The sequence below is a fragment of the Podarcis raffonei genome, chromosome 10, assembly GCF_027172205.1.
Source record: "Podarcis raffonei isolate rPodRaf1 chromosome 10, rPodRaf1.pri, whole genome shotgun sequence".
Lineage (NCBI taxonomy): Eukaryota > Metazoa > Chordata > Lepidosauria > Squamata > Lacertidae > Podarcis > Podarcis raffonei.
The window spans coordinates 11456953-11474497 of record NC_070611.1 but is presented as its reverse complement, the minus strand read 5'-3'; the positions used below and the strand labels follow the sequence as shown (position 1 = coordinate 11474497).

The following is a 17545-nucleotide window of genomic DNA, read 5'->3' as shown; positions in this document are numbered from 1 at the left end:
GATCCCATCACATGCCTAAGGGGATTGCAAAGAACCTGGAAGGCACGGAAACATGGTTGGCGGGCTGGATTTGGCTTGATCCTTCGCAAAGATACCTATTTATCTACTTGCACTTTGATGTGCTTTCGAACTGCTAGGTTGGCAGGAGCAGGGACCGAGCAACGGGAGCTCACCCTATCGCGGGGATTCGAACCGCCGACCTTCTGATTAGCAAGTCCTAGGCTCTGTGGTTTAACCCACAGCGCCACCCGCGTTCCTTAAAGCAGCACAAAAGAACTGTCTAGTGATGGTGGGGGGTGGGCGGCAAATTTTCCAGCTGTGTTTTTCCCGTGAACATTTTTGCATTGCTTAAGTTCATCGGTAACAAACGGATGTCGACTGCAAATACAGTATTAGACAAGCTTGGTGGTCGCAAAGATTTTTAGCTTTGCTTACTCAGTACAAGTAAAACGTAACGAACTACGTCAGAGAGCTCTCCGAGGCACCGTAACAACATCCTATGCAAACTGCCCTCATTTCCAGAAAACCAACATCACTGGGGAGGCCAAAGCCATTTACTTCTTGGGAACGCTCCATTTGACAGATATTAAGAACCCTGCACCAAATCAGCCTTTGTGGGAAACAGACAGAACCCCACAAAACTGTGCTCTTATTCTCACTGGGGGTTTTTACGTTGTGTTTTTATTTTGCAGGTGCAGGAGCACAGTATGACCTGGTATAAATAAGACAGTTTTTATACTCATCCCTCGAGAACAGCACTGTCTACTCTGACTATACCCAGCTCTCCAGAGATTCTTCTCCATTGCCTGCCACTTTGTACACACACATGCTTGCAACACACACTTTGGCCCTTCAGAGAAAGAACCTATGGGGTGGTTGTCTAGCAGAGCATGGTTGTGTGAACACTTAAATAAGAGTGGGGGGCAAATCTCCCTCCAAAGACAATGCAATCTGTTAAAATGCTTCTTCTCCAAGTTGACATCTTCTTCCACTGCACCCGGTCACATTGTGTATCTCCTGGTTCAGCTAAGTCAACATTTTATCTCCACCAAGCTATTACATAAGTGTCCATTTCCCCTTGACTCCAGAAAAGAACACAGGCTCCAAAGAAAAAGCTCAAAGGAATCCAGCAGCAGCAGCGGACTCACATGATCACAACGTGTGAAATGAAGGATTAGGGAAAACAAGACCGGCAAGATTTAATACACAGCTTTCCAAACCGGCTTCCCCACCATCAGGGATACTTTCCCCCCCCCCCCCTGTTTTTTGTACAGCACTGCAATTTTGAAACTAACACTGGACTAACCATGGGGAGAGAACCTGCAAGTCATGGGCAGGCAAACTAAGGTCCGGGGGCCGGATCCGGCCCAATCGCCTTCTCAATCCGGCCCGTGGACGGTCCGGGAATCAGCGTGTTTTTACATGAGTAGAATGTGTCCTTTTATTCAAAATGCATCTCTAGGTTGTTTGTGGGGCACAGGAATTCGTTCATTTTTTCCCCTTCAAAATATAGTCCGGCCCCCCACAATGTCTGAGGGACAGTGGACCGGCCCCCTGCTGAAAAAGTTTGCTGACCCCTACTGCAAGTCCTCTGTATGCGTTCATATTCCAATTCCCATCAGTCCCAGCCAGCAAGGTCAGAGAAGTTAAAGAGCTGTGATCCTACAAGGTCTGAACACAACTTCCCCATCCCTGCCCCTCGCTACAGTGCCACAGGTCCTAGAATTGTCGCCAATGTGTAGAAAGCACCATTTCAGCCCTAAACCCTGGCAGGCTGGGCAAGATTAAGTAGCCTTTCTCAAACTTGGGTACACAGGTGTTGTTGGACTACTACTCCCATCATCCCTAGCTACCAGGGCCTGTGCTCATGGATGATGGGAGTTGTAGTCCCAAAAAACCTCTGAAGAGCCACGTTTGAGAAAGGCTGAATTAGGCAAGCCCATGGTGCTGCAAGGAGTGTATCTGCTCATCATGCTGGGAGTTGACCAGGAAAATAAAAGAAAATCGCGTCCCTCCAACTTTAATTGAGCAAAAGACTACGGGCAAGTATGGCAATTATTTAAAGCTTCTAGATTAATCTAGCTGCTAGGGCCTGTGTCTCATTTGCTGTGGTTCTTTGCTTGACCACCAGGCAAGAACAGAGGAGTCTCTATTTAAAATTGACCGTGTGAATGCAAAGGAGTCTATCCTGTCTTTTAACGGATAGACAGAAGGTCTGTTCACTCTTATGGGAACAAAACTCTGAACATACAACAAAGACATGCCAACTATGAGGCTGAAGAATCTAGGAACTCAGTTTCAACCCAACAAGTCTGCTAGGAACTCTATCAGCAATCCACTCAGAACTTTTTCTTTAGATCAAGGCAGAGTATGGGACTGTGTTTTAGAAGAACTTTGTGCAGACAGTGTTTGTGATGGAAATCCTATCCACTGCGTGAACTTAATGGAGATCTGTTAAGAGTGCTCTACTGTACAAGAAGACACTTAAAAAAACACACCATTAACCGCAAAAGGGCATTACAAAGAACGTCATCCACCAAAGGTTCAAGCAAAATCCTCTCCAGGAGTGCACACACACACACACAAATAAATTGTTCAGTCTGTAATCATGTGAATACATCTGGCAAGGGGGGTCAAGCAGCTCAAGCTTGCTAATAACTGTTAATTATGTGTGACGTTAGTATTCCTCTCCTCCTCCAATAAGGCTGAAAGATCACAACAACCTTGTGAAGTAGGGAAGGCAAACCAGCAGTGGTTCTACCCAAGGCCAATGAACAGCCTCCACTCATGCATGCATCCAGAATAATTCCAGCTATCAGGGGATACAAGGGAGAATAGGAGGGATCACTTATCTACAAAAGGCATTTACAACTTTGATATCCAGCTCACGGGACACTGTTCTCTTAAGTCACTGGCTCATAGGCGAGATTTTGCCATCACTGTACAAGCTGTGGCAAAAAAAGTCCCCTTGCTACTAATGCGGAGAGTGACGATGTCACACCCCACGGGGAAACAAAGCAAAGCAAAATGCAACTTTTAATGAAAGGGCACGTCGGCCTTTCGTGTTGCATGGGGAGCGGAGGAGAAGGCAGGCAGGGATCAGACCCCTTCGACCAGGAGCCAAATCGAAATAAACCAAAGCGCCACTGACCACAGCATGCCTTCCCTGACACAGATTGAATCTCTCTAACAAGTAAACAATTCCCATGCAACCCACAAGAGTGTCCTCCCTCATCTCATTCCCTGGAGCAAAATTCAAAATAAACCCACATCTACCACCAGCCCTTTACACACACACACACACTTAACCCTTCCTATTCCAGAAAAGCAACCTTATTAACCACATGGCAAAGCAAGAAAAAAAAATATCACAGAAGAGAGGGGGGGAGACAACTGAGAGGCACAAAATATGGACAAAAGGCATTATTATTATTATTATTATTATTATTATTATTATTATTATTATTATTATTACCCCACCTATCTGGCTGGGTTTCCCCAGCCACTCTGGGTGGCTTACAGCACATAAGAACCAGTGCCTCCACTAAAAGGAGAAGAAATGGCATTCCCTCCTGAAAACTGTATCATCTCTCTGGCCAAGATATTGTCCATCATTCCTACAGGGGTTCAGGAATGTAATTCTTTCTAAAGAGGATGGTGGGGAGGCGGAAACTCAGCCACAGGCAAGGCACAAGCGACAATAGTAACAAGGGGGAGGGAAGACTATATGGCTGAGAAGAGGTCAAAGGAGGAAAACAGAAAAGCGGTTCCCAGGGAACCGATGAAGCTCCTTGCTTCCGACAGAAAGAGGATTCAATCCTCTGGAAAAACCGAGGCTTTTTTTTTTTTAGATGGTTAGGAATGGGGTTTCCCCTCCCCAACCTTAATAATGGAGGAAATGGAAGAAAAGGGGAGCGTAGCAGCGGATTAGAAAGGCTTAGCCGAGAGCCGTGCGTAAAAGCAGGGGGTGGGGATTGCTTCCTTGAGCCGACCTAAGGAACTTCGGGAGACCCACAGAGCGAGTGGGGCGATCCCAAGACAGATGTGGGGATAAGAGTCAATCGGAGGGGGAAGGGGGGGGTCTCACACTAACAGGCTCGGTTTTGGGGGGCATTAAAATGCGGGCCTCTCCAAAACTGCCACGGTGCGCATTGGCGCTTAGGGAACAAAAGGTGTTGGGGGTTCCAAACAAGGGGGCTCCTTTGGGGTCGGGAAATATTATGGGGTGGATGAGGAAGGGGCTGCAGGGTCCTTCCCACATCAGGAGGAGGCAAAAAAACCCACAACCCAGAGAGACGGGGGTGGGATTGGCGGGCGAAAGTGGGAAAGAGAAGCGCTTTGTTCCTTACCCGGCGCGCAATTCGGACCAAACTTTCATTCACGCTGCCGCTCCGGCCAGGTCCGCGCTCTCGGCTCCGGCTCCGCTGCTCCGGCTCCCGCTGCGCCACGCACCCCTCGGCGGGGACAGCAGCAGCAGGTGCCCGCCCGCCTCGCCTCCTGCTCCGGCCGCCAGGCCCGCCGCCGCCGTGCCAAGGCCGTGCCGTGCGCCCTGCGCAGCCGCCGCTGCCGTCACCGCTCGCCCCCTTCCTTCCAGCGCTCGCAGCGGCAGCATCCTCGGCGCGCAAAGGGGGCCGGCCGGCCCGCGCGCCGCTCCGCCTCCTCTCGGGTGATTGGCGAGGCCGCGCGCCTCCGCTGCGCGCCGCCGGGAGGAGGAGCTCGCCCAATGCGCGCCCGCGCGCGCTCCAAGGGACCTCTGGCTTTGGCGGGAAGGGAGCGGCGGGGGTCGGTGCTGCCCCATGCCGGGGGGCGGGTGGGGGGAGTCGAGGGCTGCCCCCCATTAAAGGAACCCCAGCCTGTTAGTTGCATGAGTTCTTGATCCTTTAATTAAACGGCTGTTAAGGGACCGGGTAGGACCATGCATAGGAGCTAGGGGTCTTCGGTCCCCCCCCCCCATAAAATATTTGAGGGGACTGCCTTCCCCAAACTTGATGGGCGTTTCCATGCAATGCGGCGCGTGATCGCTTGTGCAGGGCGGGGCTTACCTGGACAGCACCCCCCACAACAGGGCGGGATTTACCTGGAAACCGCCCCCCCCCATATCCGAGCACAATTCAAGTGTTGGTGCTGACCTTTAAAGCCCTAAATGGTCTCGGTCCAGTATATCTGAAGGAGCGTCTCCTCCCCCATCGTTCTGCCCGGACACTGAGGTCCAGCGCCGAGGGCCTCCTGGCGGTTCCCTCCCTGCGAGAAGCCAAGTTACAGGGAACCAGGCAGAGGGCCTTCTCAGTAGTGGCACCCGCCCTGTGGAACGCCCTCCCACCAGATGTCAAAGAGAAAAATAACTACCAATCTAAAGGCAGCCCTGTTTAGGGAAGCTTTTAATGTTTAATAGATTATTGTATTTTAGTGTTTTGTTGGAAGCTGCCCAGAGTGGCTGGGGAAACCCAGCCAGATGGGCGGGGTATAAATAATAATTATTATTATTATTATTATTATTATTATTATTATTATTATTATTATTATTATATTGTATTCAAATTGGCACCCCTCTTAGTGTGGGTAGGGCCCCACCCTAAATCAAGTAACTGATTCTGTCTGATCTGCAGTAATTTGTAAAAATCGATAAAAAATCATTGGCAAAAATGAATAAATAAGTAAGTAAATCAAGTGACTAAATAAAAAAGTAGAAATAATCGGAATGCTGTATTTGAAATGTTTTCACCGATTTTTCTGAGCTCTTGAGGTCAAAAGAAAGTAATCTGAAATAGCTGTTGTTGAGATAGTTTGTTCCAAATCAGCTAGGCAGAGCCAAGCTGGATCTACAAACGGGGGAAATGTAATAAGTCAGACATTATTAGATTTTATAACAAAAGAGAAAAAAAATCCCCATGGAAAATCGCGTTTTAAAATTTCCTGCTCCCTGGCGCCATCTGGTGTTGCCTGCTTATAGTGCATTCAAATTGCTGTTTCTTTACTATTGTAGCTGAGTCCCCAGACAAAGGGTTGATGACAGGTGTGTTTCCTGCCCCCCCCCCCAAATTCTGGCTACACCCATGGGTAGTACCTGGGGTGGGGGACACGTCCTGCTAACGGCCTCGCCCTGGAGCAAAAGACAGGCCAGCACAGGACTTTTAATTTGGCCGCCGTATCGACCCAACTAAAAGTACTCATGGTGTATCAAGAGAAAAAAAATATGCAAGCCAACTGTCCCCCTGCAGCCTCAGTCCCAGGGGCATGTGGCTCTCCCAGCCTTTGTATGTGGCCCTTGGAATCCTCCCCAGGCCATGCCCCTAAGTGGTTCTGCCTGCCAATAATGCCTCTTCTTGTCTAGATGGAAGACAGGAATGTGAATGTAGAAACTAGCCTACTGTGCTATGGGGTGTTAGGGGGCAGCGCCTGTTTCTGGTGTGGGACATGTCATGCTCCTTCTGGAGTAGTTTGTCCACCTTTGGTCCCCACCCTGCACTCAGCTCTCACCTGTGGTTCCTAATAATAATAATAATAATAATAATAATAATAATAATAAATTTTATTTATACCCTGCCTTCCCCAGCCAGAGCCAGGCTCAGGGCGGCTAACACCAGTAAAATTACAGTAAAAACATAAGGGGGGGTTAAAATACAGGTTAAAATGCAATTTAAAATGCCTCATTTTAAAAGTAGCCCATAGATCAACCATAAGGGGAGGGAAACATAAGGGTCAGGCTGAGTCCAAATCAAAGGCCAGGCGGAACAGCTCTGTCTTGCAGGCCCTGCGGAAAGATGTCAAGTCCTGCAGGGCCCTAGTCTCTTGTGACAGAGCGTTCCACCAAGTCGGGGCCAGTACTGAAAAGGCCCTGGCCCTAGTTGAGACCAATCTAACCACCTTGTGACTTGGGACCTCCAAAATGTTGTCATTTGTGGACCTTAAGGTCCTCCGTGGGGCATACCAGGAGAGGCGGTCCCGTAGGTACGTGGGTCCTAGGCCGCATAGGGCCTTAAAGGTCAAAACCAGCACCTTAAACCTGACCCTGTACTCCACCGGGAGCCAGTGAAGCTGGTAAAGCACTGGATGAATGTGATCCTGCAGCAAGGACCCTGTAAGGAGCCTCGCCGTGGCATTCTGCACCCGCTGGAGTTTCTGGGTCAGCTTCAAGGGCAGCCCCGCGTAGAGCGAGTTGCAAGGTGACCGTCACAGGGATCACTGTGGCCAGATCAGGGCGAGAAAAGTAAGGGACCAGCTGCTAGAAGCTGTCAGCATGCGGCAGCAACCACAATCCCGGGAATGGTTTTAACTGGCTGCAAAGATGGGCTCTGGTGGATTGAGTGGACAAGACCAATAGTGTGTCCAACAGTCAAGAGGGGCTTTTCTGCAAATGGGGCTCGTCAACCTGGGAAGGTAGCCCATCTGGAGGAAGGAAAACTCTGAACCTAAACGTCTGCTGCCTTGCGAAATAACTTCGGAAGGAAAGGTTAAGGAGGAAACCCTGCACAAATCCAGAGTGGAGTCCCTAAGACAGTTGGATGGTGCCTTGTGGGCCTTATTCTGGCAACTCCTGCAGCCAAGCTGGCGCCAAACGTATTGCTCTGCTTTCCTTCGGACCACATTGGTGAGGCCAAGAGGGGGGTCTTGTTGTCTGGGCAGCCCAGGAGCTCCATACAAGGTCACTCAAGTGCTGGTTTGACTTCACCCCTGGAGGTGCACTCCATTGTCTCTCGAGACAGACGGATGCCAAGCACTGCAACTATATCGGTGTGCATATCTCAAGTGGGTAGGGCAGCCCTTCAGTTTCGGATGGCAGCAGGTATCATCTTAGAAGAAATCTTTCTGCAGGGGAGCACATGAACTTGTGTCCAAAGTACATGAGTTTTTCAAAGGTCTGCCGTCCAATTAAATGGGAAGTGCATCTTCCGAATTCAGCAGAAGGGCTTTAGCCATTAATGCACTTATTAGACTTGCAGCACTTATTAGACTTGCCCTAGAGCCATAGTCCTCAAGCATGATTGATGGAGAGTGTTATTTCAGGGGGGAGGGATTAAGGCAGATTGAGAATACAGTGGTACCTCGGGTTACAGACGCTTCAGGTTACAGACTCTGCTAACCCAGAAATATTACCTCGGGTTAAGAACTTTGCTTCAGGATGAGAACAGAAATTGCATGGCAGCAGCGGGAGGCCCCATTAGCTAAAGTGGTGCTTCAGGTTAAGAACAGTTTCAGGTTAAGAATGGATCTCCAGAGCGAATTAAGTACGTAACCAGAGGTACCACTGTACCTCCATTTGTAGATCCTACCCATCGCTTTCTTTCAAAGCCACCTCAGCCCAGGTATGTGAAAGTGAACTACCACAAAGTTCTGCTTACCAGAAAAAGGGCAACAGCAAGCAAACGATAAATCATTTTATTATTCCAAGTGTGGAGAATGAAAATTATTAACAGGCAGGGGGTGCTGGCATCTCGAGGTTTGCAGAAACCAGCGATTATGTTTTCCTATTCTGCCCTGGAGAGGCATAAAGTGTTCCAGGTGTGTGACCTCTAAATACAGATTATTTTGCTTAGTCATGAAAGAGCAGCACAACCACATGATACATCATTTGCATTTTCTGGATGTGAAAAATAAATGATTTATGGATAGGGAGGGCATGGGTTCTTTAAGAAAGCTAGCTATCCTATTTTCCCATGCCTCTTTCCCAAGCAATCTAGATTAGCCCCGATTCCTGCCTAGTCACAGTGACTCCAGGATAAATGTGTTTCTTTTATCTAATGCAGGAATGTGGAACCTTTGGCTGACAGAAGTTGCTGGACTCCAACTCCCATTAGCCCCAGCCAGCATGGCCTTGTCTCATGCAAGGGGCAGCGAATTCCAAGAGCAGGCGCCGGGGAAAATCACGTTGCGGGAGAAACCGTGAAGCCAGCCGATGCCTCTACATAGCTCCATCCTTATATCAGACATCGTGATATATCACGATGTTTAGCTGGTGATACAGCATGATGATGAAAACCAGATATCGCCCAAAACAGCCATCAACTCTTAGGATGAATTCTGTTCCCTCAAGCAACTTATCTGCCCTTGCTTTCAGATGACAAAGGAAGTTGTATGAAATATATATGCTGTGCTGTGCTTTTATGTGAATTCAAAGCCCATTGTCCTTTATCTTTTATCCAGAGGTTGCCCACAGGTATGTGCTAACAACATCTAACCATCTTGCTGGCCCCACTGAGAGAGAACATGCTGTCCCCGCTAGCAACGGAGAACTGGAAAGCTGACTGCATAAAACCATCACCCCCCAAAGTCTTCCCACTGGGCTCCTAACATAGCTCCTGAAACTTCCACCCCACCACTGAAGAACTATTTCCCACCTCCGCTACTCAGCCAAGTTTCTCCTCTTATTAATCCCCTCTTGTGCCTGAAGTCAAGACACAAACAGAAGGGAATGAGCCCGTCAAATAGATAATTGGGGGGGGCGCACCTGTTGCTGTTCTCCCTTTGCTTGCATCTTGGCTCCTACGGGAACTGCCCAACATCTTCAGAGATGGAGGGAAGCACACTGTGGCCTTTGCCATCGACCCGAGGACCAAGGGTCAGCCAGACATGGCACCTCCTACCTCCCAGAAATAGCATCAGGCAAGGGGAAGACCGACCTGGCCCCATCCATCGGCCACGCGAGGAGCAACGGCTTCGCTTCCCATGCCAGAAAGAACACTCGGCTCCAACTGTCAGTTGTCTCTGCCAGAAGCAGGAGGCAGGGAGAGAGGTAATCTGGCCCCATCCCACCAGCCGAAGGAGAAAAAGGCGCCAGCAAGCGGAGATCACCCAGGAGTAGAGGCCAATATATATAGATCAAGACTTCATACCAGCTTAAAGAACTAATTTCCCCCTGTCTGCCTTTCCCTTCTACCCCTTTCTGCTTTTGTCTCTTTCAGTCTTTATTCTCTCTCTCTCTTTTATTTATATCTTATATAAATGCATCTATAATAGATGCGAACAATAATTGTCTGGAAAGCGGCATAAAACATGCTAAATAAATAAATGAGAATGAGTTGATTGGGGCAGGGGAGCCAAAGCTGTTCCAAGTGTTGTTTTAAAATACTGTATATGCCCCCCCCAAAAAAATGAGTTGCCAACTAGAAATGCCCCAGTCCAGCTCAAGTTTGTTGTTGTTGTTTAGTCATGTCCGACTCTTTCTGAGTAAATCTACAAGCCTGTACTTACTTCTGAGTGGACATAAGCTTGCCCTGTTAATGAGACCAACTGTAACTGGATCCAGGGCCCTGCGTTCTATACTGTATATTTATTTGATGTTCTATATTGCATTGGATGACACAGTGTTCAACTGATCATACACAGACAAGCTCAATTCAATCTAAATCCCGGTCGCGCATTTGCCATGCAATATTTGCCGCTTGTTAAAATACGCTGCATTTCTCCTGCCCCTCTCTAGCACACGCTGCTTAGGCATAGACAATTTATTTCATCGTTTTCACCTGCAAAATGTTTAGCTAACAGCTCGGTCCCACACATGCCTACTCAGAAGCAATGAGTTCAGTGGGGCTGACCCCCAGGTTACTTTGATTGCAGCCTGAATTTGAGTAAACAATAAGCCATACCTCATGATTGGGTTAGATTTAGCCTCTGGTCCTGCTTGTTATCTGAAGTGATGTATCCTTCTGTCCCTATGCAGGAAGTGGTCCTGTCATCTTTATATTTCTGCTTTCTCGTGGCAGTGGGGATTTCCCCTCCCCACCCACCCACCACCACCGTGACGCTGACTCAAAATGTTCCCGTCCTCGGGAACGCTGTCGGCTTTCATAACACATTGTGTCCTTTGCTCACATAAAATCCTTGCATAGTAACTTCATAAGGCAGTTACGAATTAAGCAGCAGTAAGAGAGTGAGGGCAAGCAGGCTCTGAGCTACTCAACTGGGGAAGAACAAACACAGAGAGGGAACGTTGGGAACACCACCTGTCACAAATATGTTTTCCTTCGGTCTCCATTTGCTGTTAGTAAAGCTCACGTTTCTTAAACTGGCAAATCAGCTTATTTGGACGGTCTGGATCTTCACTCCAATGTTTCAGCGGCTGTTTTCCTCCCTCCGATTTGCTTCTCATATGTCACAGAAGCTGCCCCCTTGTAGAAAGAGCTTACTAATGTCCCTTGTGCATTTCCCACATCCTTTCCCTTTGTTCCCAGGGTCTGACATGCAGACAAATGACAGCTTATTTGCCTAACAGCGTATTACATCTATTTTTTATATAACAGAGCTTTCTTCCTTTCCTCCTTATTCATTCATTCATTTAACTCTGTATTTCTGGCTGCCCAGCAGCATAAGCCGCCCATGTGACTCCCGGAAATGTCAAATAATAAAATACAATACTAAGTATTGTTGCACACTGCCACAATCTCCGAGCAGCGTGCTATTTTGGGGTTCCAAGTGCTCACCTGGGGTTCATGCTTCCTTTTCAAATGAGGCACAGCAGAGACAGTGGCGTCTTTATGATAGATGGTTTATTTGCACACATGCACATACAACCTGAACCTACGATGGAGGGGTTCACAGCATCAAGACCCCAAAAAGATATTGCTTTTCCCATAGCCGCAACCTTGGGTTCAAACAGGAATTCAACACTGCTCTCTGACTCTCTGCTTGCTGCTTTGCTTCTAGGTTGTGCCACAGCAAACTTTGGCCTAAAACTTTGTCCTTCTAATAAAGAGGTGAAGGAGGGGCCCCACCCATTTCGCATCTGGCAGATCCTCCCCTTCCCTTTGTGAGATGTGGAACACATAGCAGTCAAGTACAACATTCCTAGAGTGAACATGCTAGGGGATGCTTTGTGCCAGCCAGGAGGAAACTTCCTGTTTCCTCCTGAGCTGGGACAAACTTCCTCTGCATGTGACTAGAGGAGGATGTGGTCTAATCTGGCCCTCTCTCTGCCCGGAAACAAGAGCAAGACAGGAAGCACACCTTTCTCTTTTGGCTCTTCTCCATTTTGTTTTTCTGTGTGTGAGGAGAAGTGACTGCTTGTTTGCAGTCACTTAGGAACTAACTCCCTTATGGGATAGTTCCACATGTGTATATACTTTTGTAACATAAGTCTGCCTTCAGGGATCTAACTGTGAACTGAATGAATGTGAGTAAACTACTTTTATATTCACTTTAATAAGATTGTTGTGTATATTCTTTTTCAGAGGGACAAGAAGGAATCTTACCAGGAATCTTATATAGAGAGCTTCAGACGAACCTGCAACAAGCAAACTACTGTGCGTTTAAAGGGGAATCTTTAAACTCTGCTAAGACATAGAACTTGCTAACACAAGTTAGGAAGGATATCATTAAACAATGTATCCTCTCCTGCCTCCCATAACATTCCCACGCCCTTTGTTCTTTTAATGGCCCATCATCCAGGTGACCATCTCAACAGGAAGATAGCTTGGTTTATATGTCAACACTTGCTGGATCCAAGAATTAGAGAAGTCTGGCACCCACAAACTCTTAACATAGAACAAAAACAGTAAAAAGCAGCACAGAAATGGTTCTTTAGCAACAAGACTGAGGTGCAATATAAATGGGACTTACCACATCCCATTTATGGGGGTGGGGAAAGGGCAGAGTGTATGTGTGAGCTGACTCACACACTGAATAAATTTCTCTGGATCTTATCACGTTCTAAGAATTGTCATCAATCAAGCCACAGAAAACAGTCTTCTTGTTTTTTTAGCAGGCCAGCCAGACAGAGACAACGTGACCAAGCGACAGAGAGTATTACTACAAAATTTTAGCAGTATGTCAGATTTAGCCAACTGACTTATTAGAATTTACCATATTGTGCAAGTGCTTTATCAGAAAAAATTGATCTATATTTTGCATTAGCCGATTAGCATCTAGATAAGCTGCTATTTAAATGCCATATCTTTGGAAGAGGCATATCACATATCTGTTTGCATAGCTCAAATTTGTTGAGTATGCCAACCAATTGGAAGATTCTACTATACAGAAGTAAAGCTAATGGTGGAACCCTAGAAATTAATCCTTTCTTATCCCAAATCCGGGGGGTTGAAACAAGGTATTTTCTCTGAGAAGGAACCTGAAAACCTCCAAAGGTTCTTACAGTTCCCATCGTCTCTGACCGTTGGCTGTGGCTGGAGCGCAGCAACACCTGGAGTGTCATGGCTGCCCTAGGGTTAAAGGTCAGGATTTGTTACTCAACCACAGAAGTACTCCAACCATATTACATTGTTCAAGATACTCATCTCACCTCTTAGCTGAGTCAAGATTAAAGATGTTAACAAAGATCCATAATAATATAGTATTATGCTCAGAAAACTGATCCCATATTTTTCTTTTTCTTTCTGGAAAATCTATGTAATTACCGGGGGTTGGGGGGGAAGGATCCTGCTGTAATAAATTGTGATATGCTATGTCATTATCACAGCGCCCTTCGTGAAATAGAGAGAGAGAGATCAGCTTTGGCGTAAACCTCATTTTTGCTTTCCACAGCCATAAAAATACTGCATTGGTTCTTCGCATCAAGAGTCCTTCTGATATTCTGAATGACAGATATATTATTTGCTGATACATTATCAGGGTTTGAACTGATTTTGATCTATAGATAACTTTACTGGGGAGTCCCTTCCCCATGATATATGCAAGCACACACATACACACATTTTTAAAGAAACATTTGCCACAGGGGGGGAAAAATTCTCCATAAGCTCTTAAACAAGTAATGGGTTAAAAAACAACAACCATCCTATACATCTCAAACTGGACTGAAAATTGAGGGGGTAAGATTTAGTTTTATTCACAGCACGTGGAAATTATATGATTTGTTCTTTCCTTGTTGGCATCTGCCTGTCTCTAAATTCTATCATTTTATGATTCTGTGTGTGTCTTTGACTTGTCCTGGGGATCAAAGACTACCTTGTCTGTAGCAGCTCCATGTTGATGAAATTCCTTCCCCCGGGAGGCCTGCCTGGCACCAACTTTGCCATTGTTTTGGTAACAGGGGTAATTATGCTATTGTTTACCTGCACATTTGGGCAGCACCAGGTATTCGTTGCTTTTACTTTGGTACAGTTCAATGTTTCTGTACTACTACTACAGTATTTTATTTGTTCTGGACTAGTTGTTCTGGACAGCATCTTAAAAAGCAGAGACATCACCTTGACAACAAAGGTCCGTATAGTTAAAGCCATGGTTTTCCCAGTAGTGATGTATGGAAGTGAGAGCTGGACCATAAAAAAGGCTGATTGCCAAAGAATTGATGCTTTTGAATTATGGTGCTGGAGGAGACTCTTGAGAGTCCCATGGACTGCAAGAAGATCAAACCTCTCCATTCTGAAGGAAATCAGCCCTGAGTGCTCACTGGAAGGACGGATTGTAAAGCTGAGGCTCCAATACTTTGGCCACCTCATGAGAAGAGAAGACTCCTTGGAAAAGACCCTGATGTTGAGAAAGATTGAGGGCACAAGAAGAAGGGGACGACAGAGGATGAGATGGTTGGACAGTGTTCTCGAAGCTACAAACATGAGTCTGACCAAACTGTGGGAGGCAGTGGAAGACAGGAGTGCCTGGCGTGCTCTGGTCCATGGGGTCACGAAGAGTTGGGCACGACTAAACGACTAAACAACAGCAGTTGTTTCAAGAAGCAATACATCAATTCAATAAACCAGGGCACCCTGGCAGAAATGGTCCAGTTTCTTTTGAGTGACAATAATAGCTTTGTAACACAGAGATTTCTATGCTCTGGCTGCAGAAAAGAGAAAAGAAGTCAGAATAAAAGCAGAAAAAATCACTATAAATTGTTGTGATGATTCAAGAGATTTAATTTGAAATCAAGTTGGATGTGAGTTTGTTGGTGTCTTGGGTAACGTCACTCTTACATCATGGATGTTGGCTCATATTATGGATGTATGAACTATATTGTTTTATAGGTACTGTTGCTACGGGTTTGTTATGGCTTTTGGGTAGAACAATAAACTCACGTTATTAAAAATAAACCTAATTATTGGCATGCTAGCTGGGGCTAATAAGAGCTGGAGGGAGGTCTAACAACATATTGAGGGCCGCAGGCTCCCCACCCTTGTGATAAACATGACCTAACCTCTACCTTTTGGTATGAATCCACACTAATTTCTGCACGTACATATGAAACCAACAAGAGGTCTCCCCCCTGACCCACGCCCCTGAGACGGAGAACAAAATCATTTACAGGTGGGAGGGATGATGACTTGTAGGGCCTCTGAGGGTGGATCTACACATAGGGAAAAAACACTATGAATAAGTCAGAAATTATATCGTTATAACAAAATAAAAAACCCCTATGGAAAAATGTGTATAAAAATGTCCTGCTCTCTGGCGCCATCTGGTGTTGTTGCATGTTTATAGTGCATCCAAATTATCATTTCTTTACTAGTGTAGATGAGTCCTGAGAAAGCCTGCTGTTTTCCTATCATTTTTATTTACTTATACCCCGACCTTTTCCCTGGTGGGACTCAATGCAGCTTACAGGGGAAAAACAAGAATGGTTAAAAACCTAGGAAAAACAACAACAATTTAGCTTTAATGGAATTAGAACTATGCACAGATATAAAATCTGTCTGGAATAGGCATAGGCAAACTCGGCCCTCCAGATGTTTTGGGACTACAACTCCCATCATCCCTAGCTAACAGGACCAGTGGTCATGGATGATGGGAGTTGTAGTCCCAAAAACATCTGGAGGGCTGAGTTTGCCTATGCCTGGTCTGGAACATACCAATAATTACAACAAAAACAGCACGGCACCAGCCCTTCCATTAAAAGCAGTCAGTTCCCAAAAGCCTGTTGGAACAAGGTGGTCTTCGCCTGCCGGAGGAAGGACAGGGTGGGAGCCAATCTGGCTTCTCCAGGGAGGGAGTTCCAAAGTCTGGGAGCCGCCACCGAGAAGGCCCTCCATTGCATCCCAACAAAGCATGCCTGTGAGGGGGGCAGGAGTGAGAGAAGGGCCTCTGCTGAAGATCTCACAACCCGGGCAGGTTTGTATGAGGGAATACGGTCTTTCAGGTGTCTTGGACCTAAGCCATATTGGGTTTTAGAGGGCAGTGGAGCTGCTTCAGCAGGGAGTTGTATGCTCCGTATTACAAGCCCCGGTCATCAATCTGTCTGCAGTTCTTTGAACCAGTCAAAGTTCCTGAGCACTTTTCAAAGGCAGACCCACACAGAGAGTCTTATAGTAATCCAAAAGGGTTGGATCTAAGGCGTGTCGCTGTGGCAAATTTAGACACCTCAAGGCGCAAGCGCAGCTTGCACACTAGATTTAACTGTGCAAATGCACTCCCATGCCAGGCCCAGAGACTGCAGGAACATCATCACTGGCATTATTCAAATTTCTGCCTACCGTAAGTGACACACGCAGCTAATATATCACTTCATGTATTTATTTTCCGATGAGCAAATGAAAACCAGCGATATTATTTTCCTACACCTGGCCCAGGCAGATGAGGAAAGTCAGGTCATGTTCCAGGTGTGCAGTCATTTTTGCTTATCCAGAAGGGTAGCACAAACACCTAATAAATCAGGATTCTGCTCCTGGGAGATGCTGGCCTACAAGACAGAGAAATCCAGCTATTACCGTATTTTTCGCTCTATAAAACGCACCCGACCATAACACGCACGTAGTTTTTAGAGGAGGAAAATCCGTAGGCATGCCACCCGTAGGCATTCCCTCCATAACACGCACAGACATTTCCCCTTACTTTTTAGGAGGAAAAAAGTGAGTGTTATGGTGCAAAAAATATGGTATATTTTCCTATGGTTGGCCCAGAGATACCCCAAAAGGCAGGAAGCGATGCAGGTTTGTTCTCAATTCACAGCAACTTTTTCTTCCCCTCAAGAGCAGCATATTAATAATAATAATAATAATAATAATAATAATAATAATAATAATAATAATAATTTATTATTTATACCCCGCCCATCTGGCTGAGTTTCCCCAGCCACTCTGGGCGGCTCCCAATAAAATGTTAAAACAGTACAGCATTAAATATTAAAAACTCCCCTGAACAGGGCTGCTTTCAGATGTCTTTTAAAGATAGGATAACTGCTTATTTCCTTCACATCTGAAGGAAGGGTGTTCCACAGGGCGGGCGCCACCACCGAGAAGGCCCTCTGTCTGGTTCCCTGTAACCTCACTTCTCGCAATGAGGGAACCGCCAGAAGGCCCTCGGCGCTGGATCTCAGTGTCCGGGCTGAACAATGGGGGTGGAGACGCTCCTTCAGGTATACAGGACCGAGGCCATTTATATGCACAAGCTTATGATGGCTGGCTTGGAGCTAGTGTGCTGGTCCCGTGGGTTACCCAAAAGGCGAGGTCCAAGTCCGGTCCATGGTCAAAGGTGCAACGTGGAGGCAGTCCATAGTAGCTGAAGCTGGGTGCAGGGCAGGGAGTCGGGTGAAGTCAGGAACAGGCATGCAAGCAGGGAGCCAGGACAGGCCAGGAGCTCTGGCAGAAAAGCAGGATAAGGTTCAGGCAGGAACTAGCAACCAACAATGTTGCTCCTGCAACCTGGGGCTGGCCGGCTTTTATCTGCC

The 17545-nt window shown here is 46.7% G+C and overlaps 1 protein-coding gene and 1 long non-coding RNA gene across 3 annotated transcripts in view; both read right to left on the bottom strand.

The window, feature by feature from the left end:
- GRAMD4 (GRAM domain containing 4) overlaps window positions 1-9566 on the bottom strand; it is a 110869-nt gene extending 101303 nt beyond the window's left edge. Inside the window, exon 1 of one of the 2 annotated variants that reach the window (XM_053406598.1) lies at window positions 9446-9566. Coding sequence is in view for 1 of the 2 variants with exons in the window: in XM_053406596.1 (XP_053262571.1) it covers window positions 4350-4378 (29 nt within the window). In the remaining variant the exon portion in view is untranslated. Of the gene's footprint in view, window positions 1-4349; window positions 4528-9445 lie in introns of those variants that run through there. The other variant, XM_053406596.1, reaches the window with a different exon arrangement.
- Window positions 9567-13572: 4006 nt separating this feature from the next.
- Window positions 13573-17545, bottom strand: part of LOC128422511 (uncharacterized) — a 28104-nt gene continuing 24131 nt past the window's right edge. Inside the window, exon 2 of the long non-coding RNA XR_008332514.1 lies at window positions 13573-14725. This is a non-coding gene — a long non-coding RNA (uncharacterized LOC128422511). The remainder of the gene's footprint in view (window positions 14726-17545) is intronic.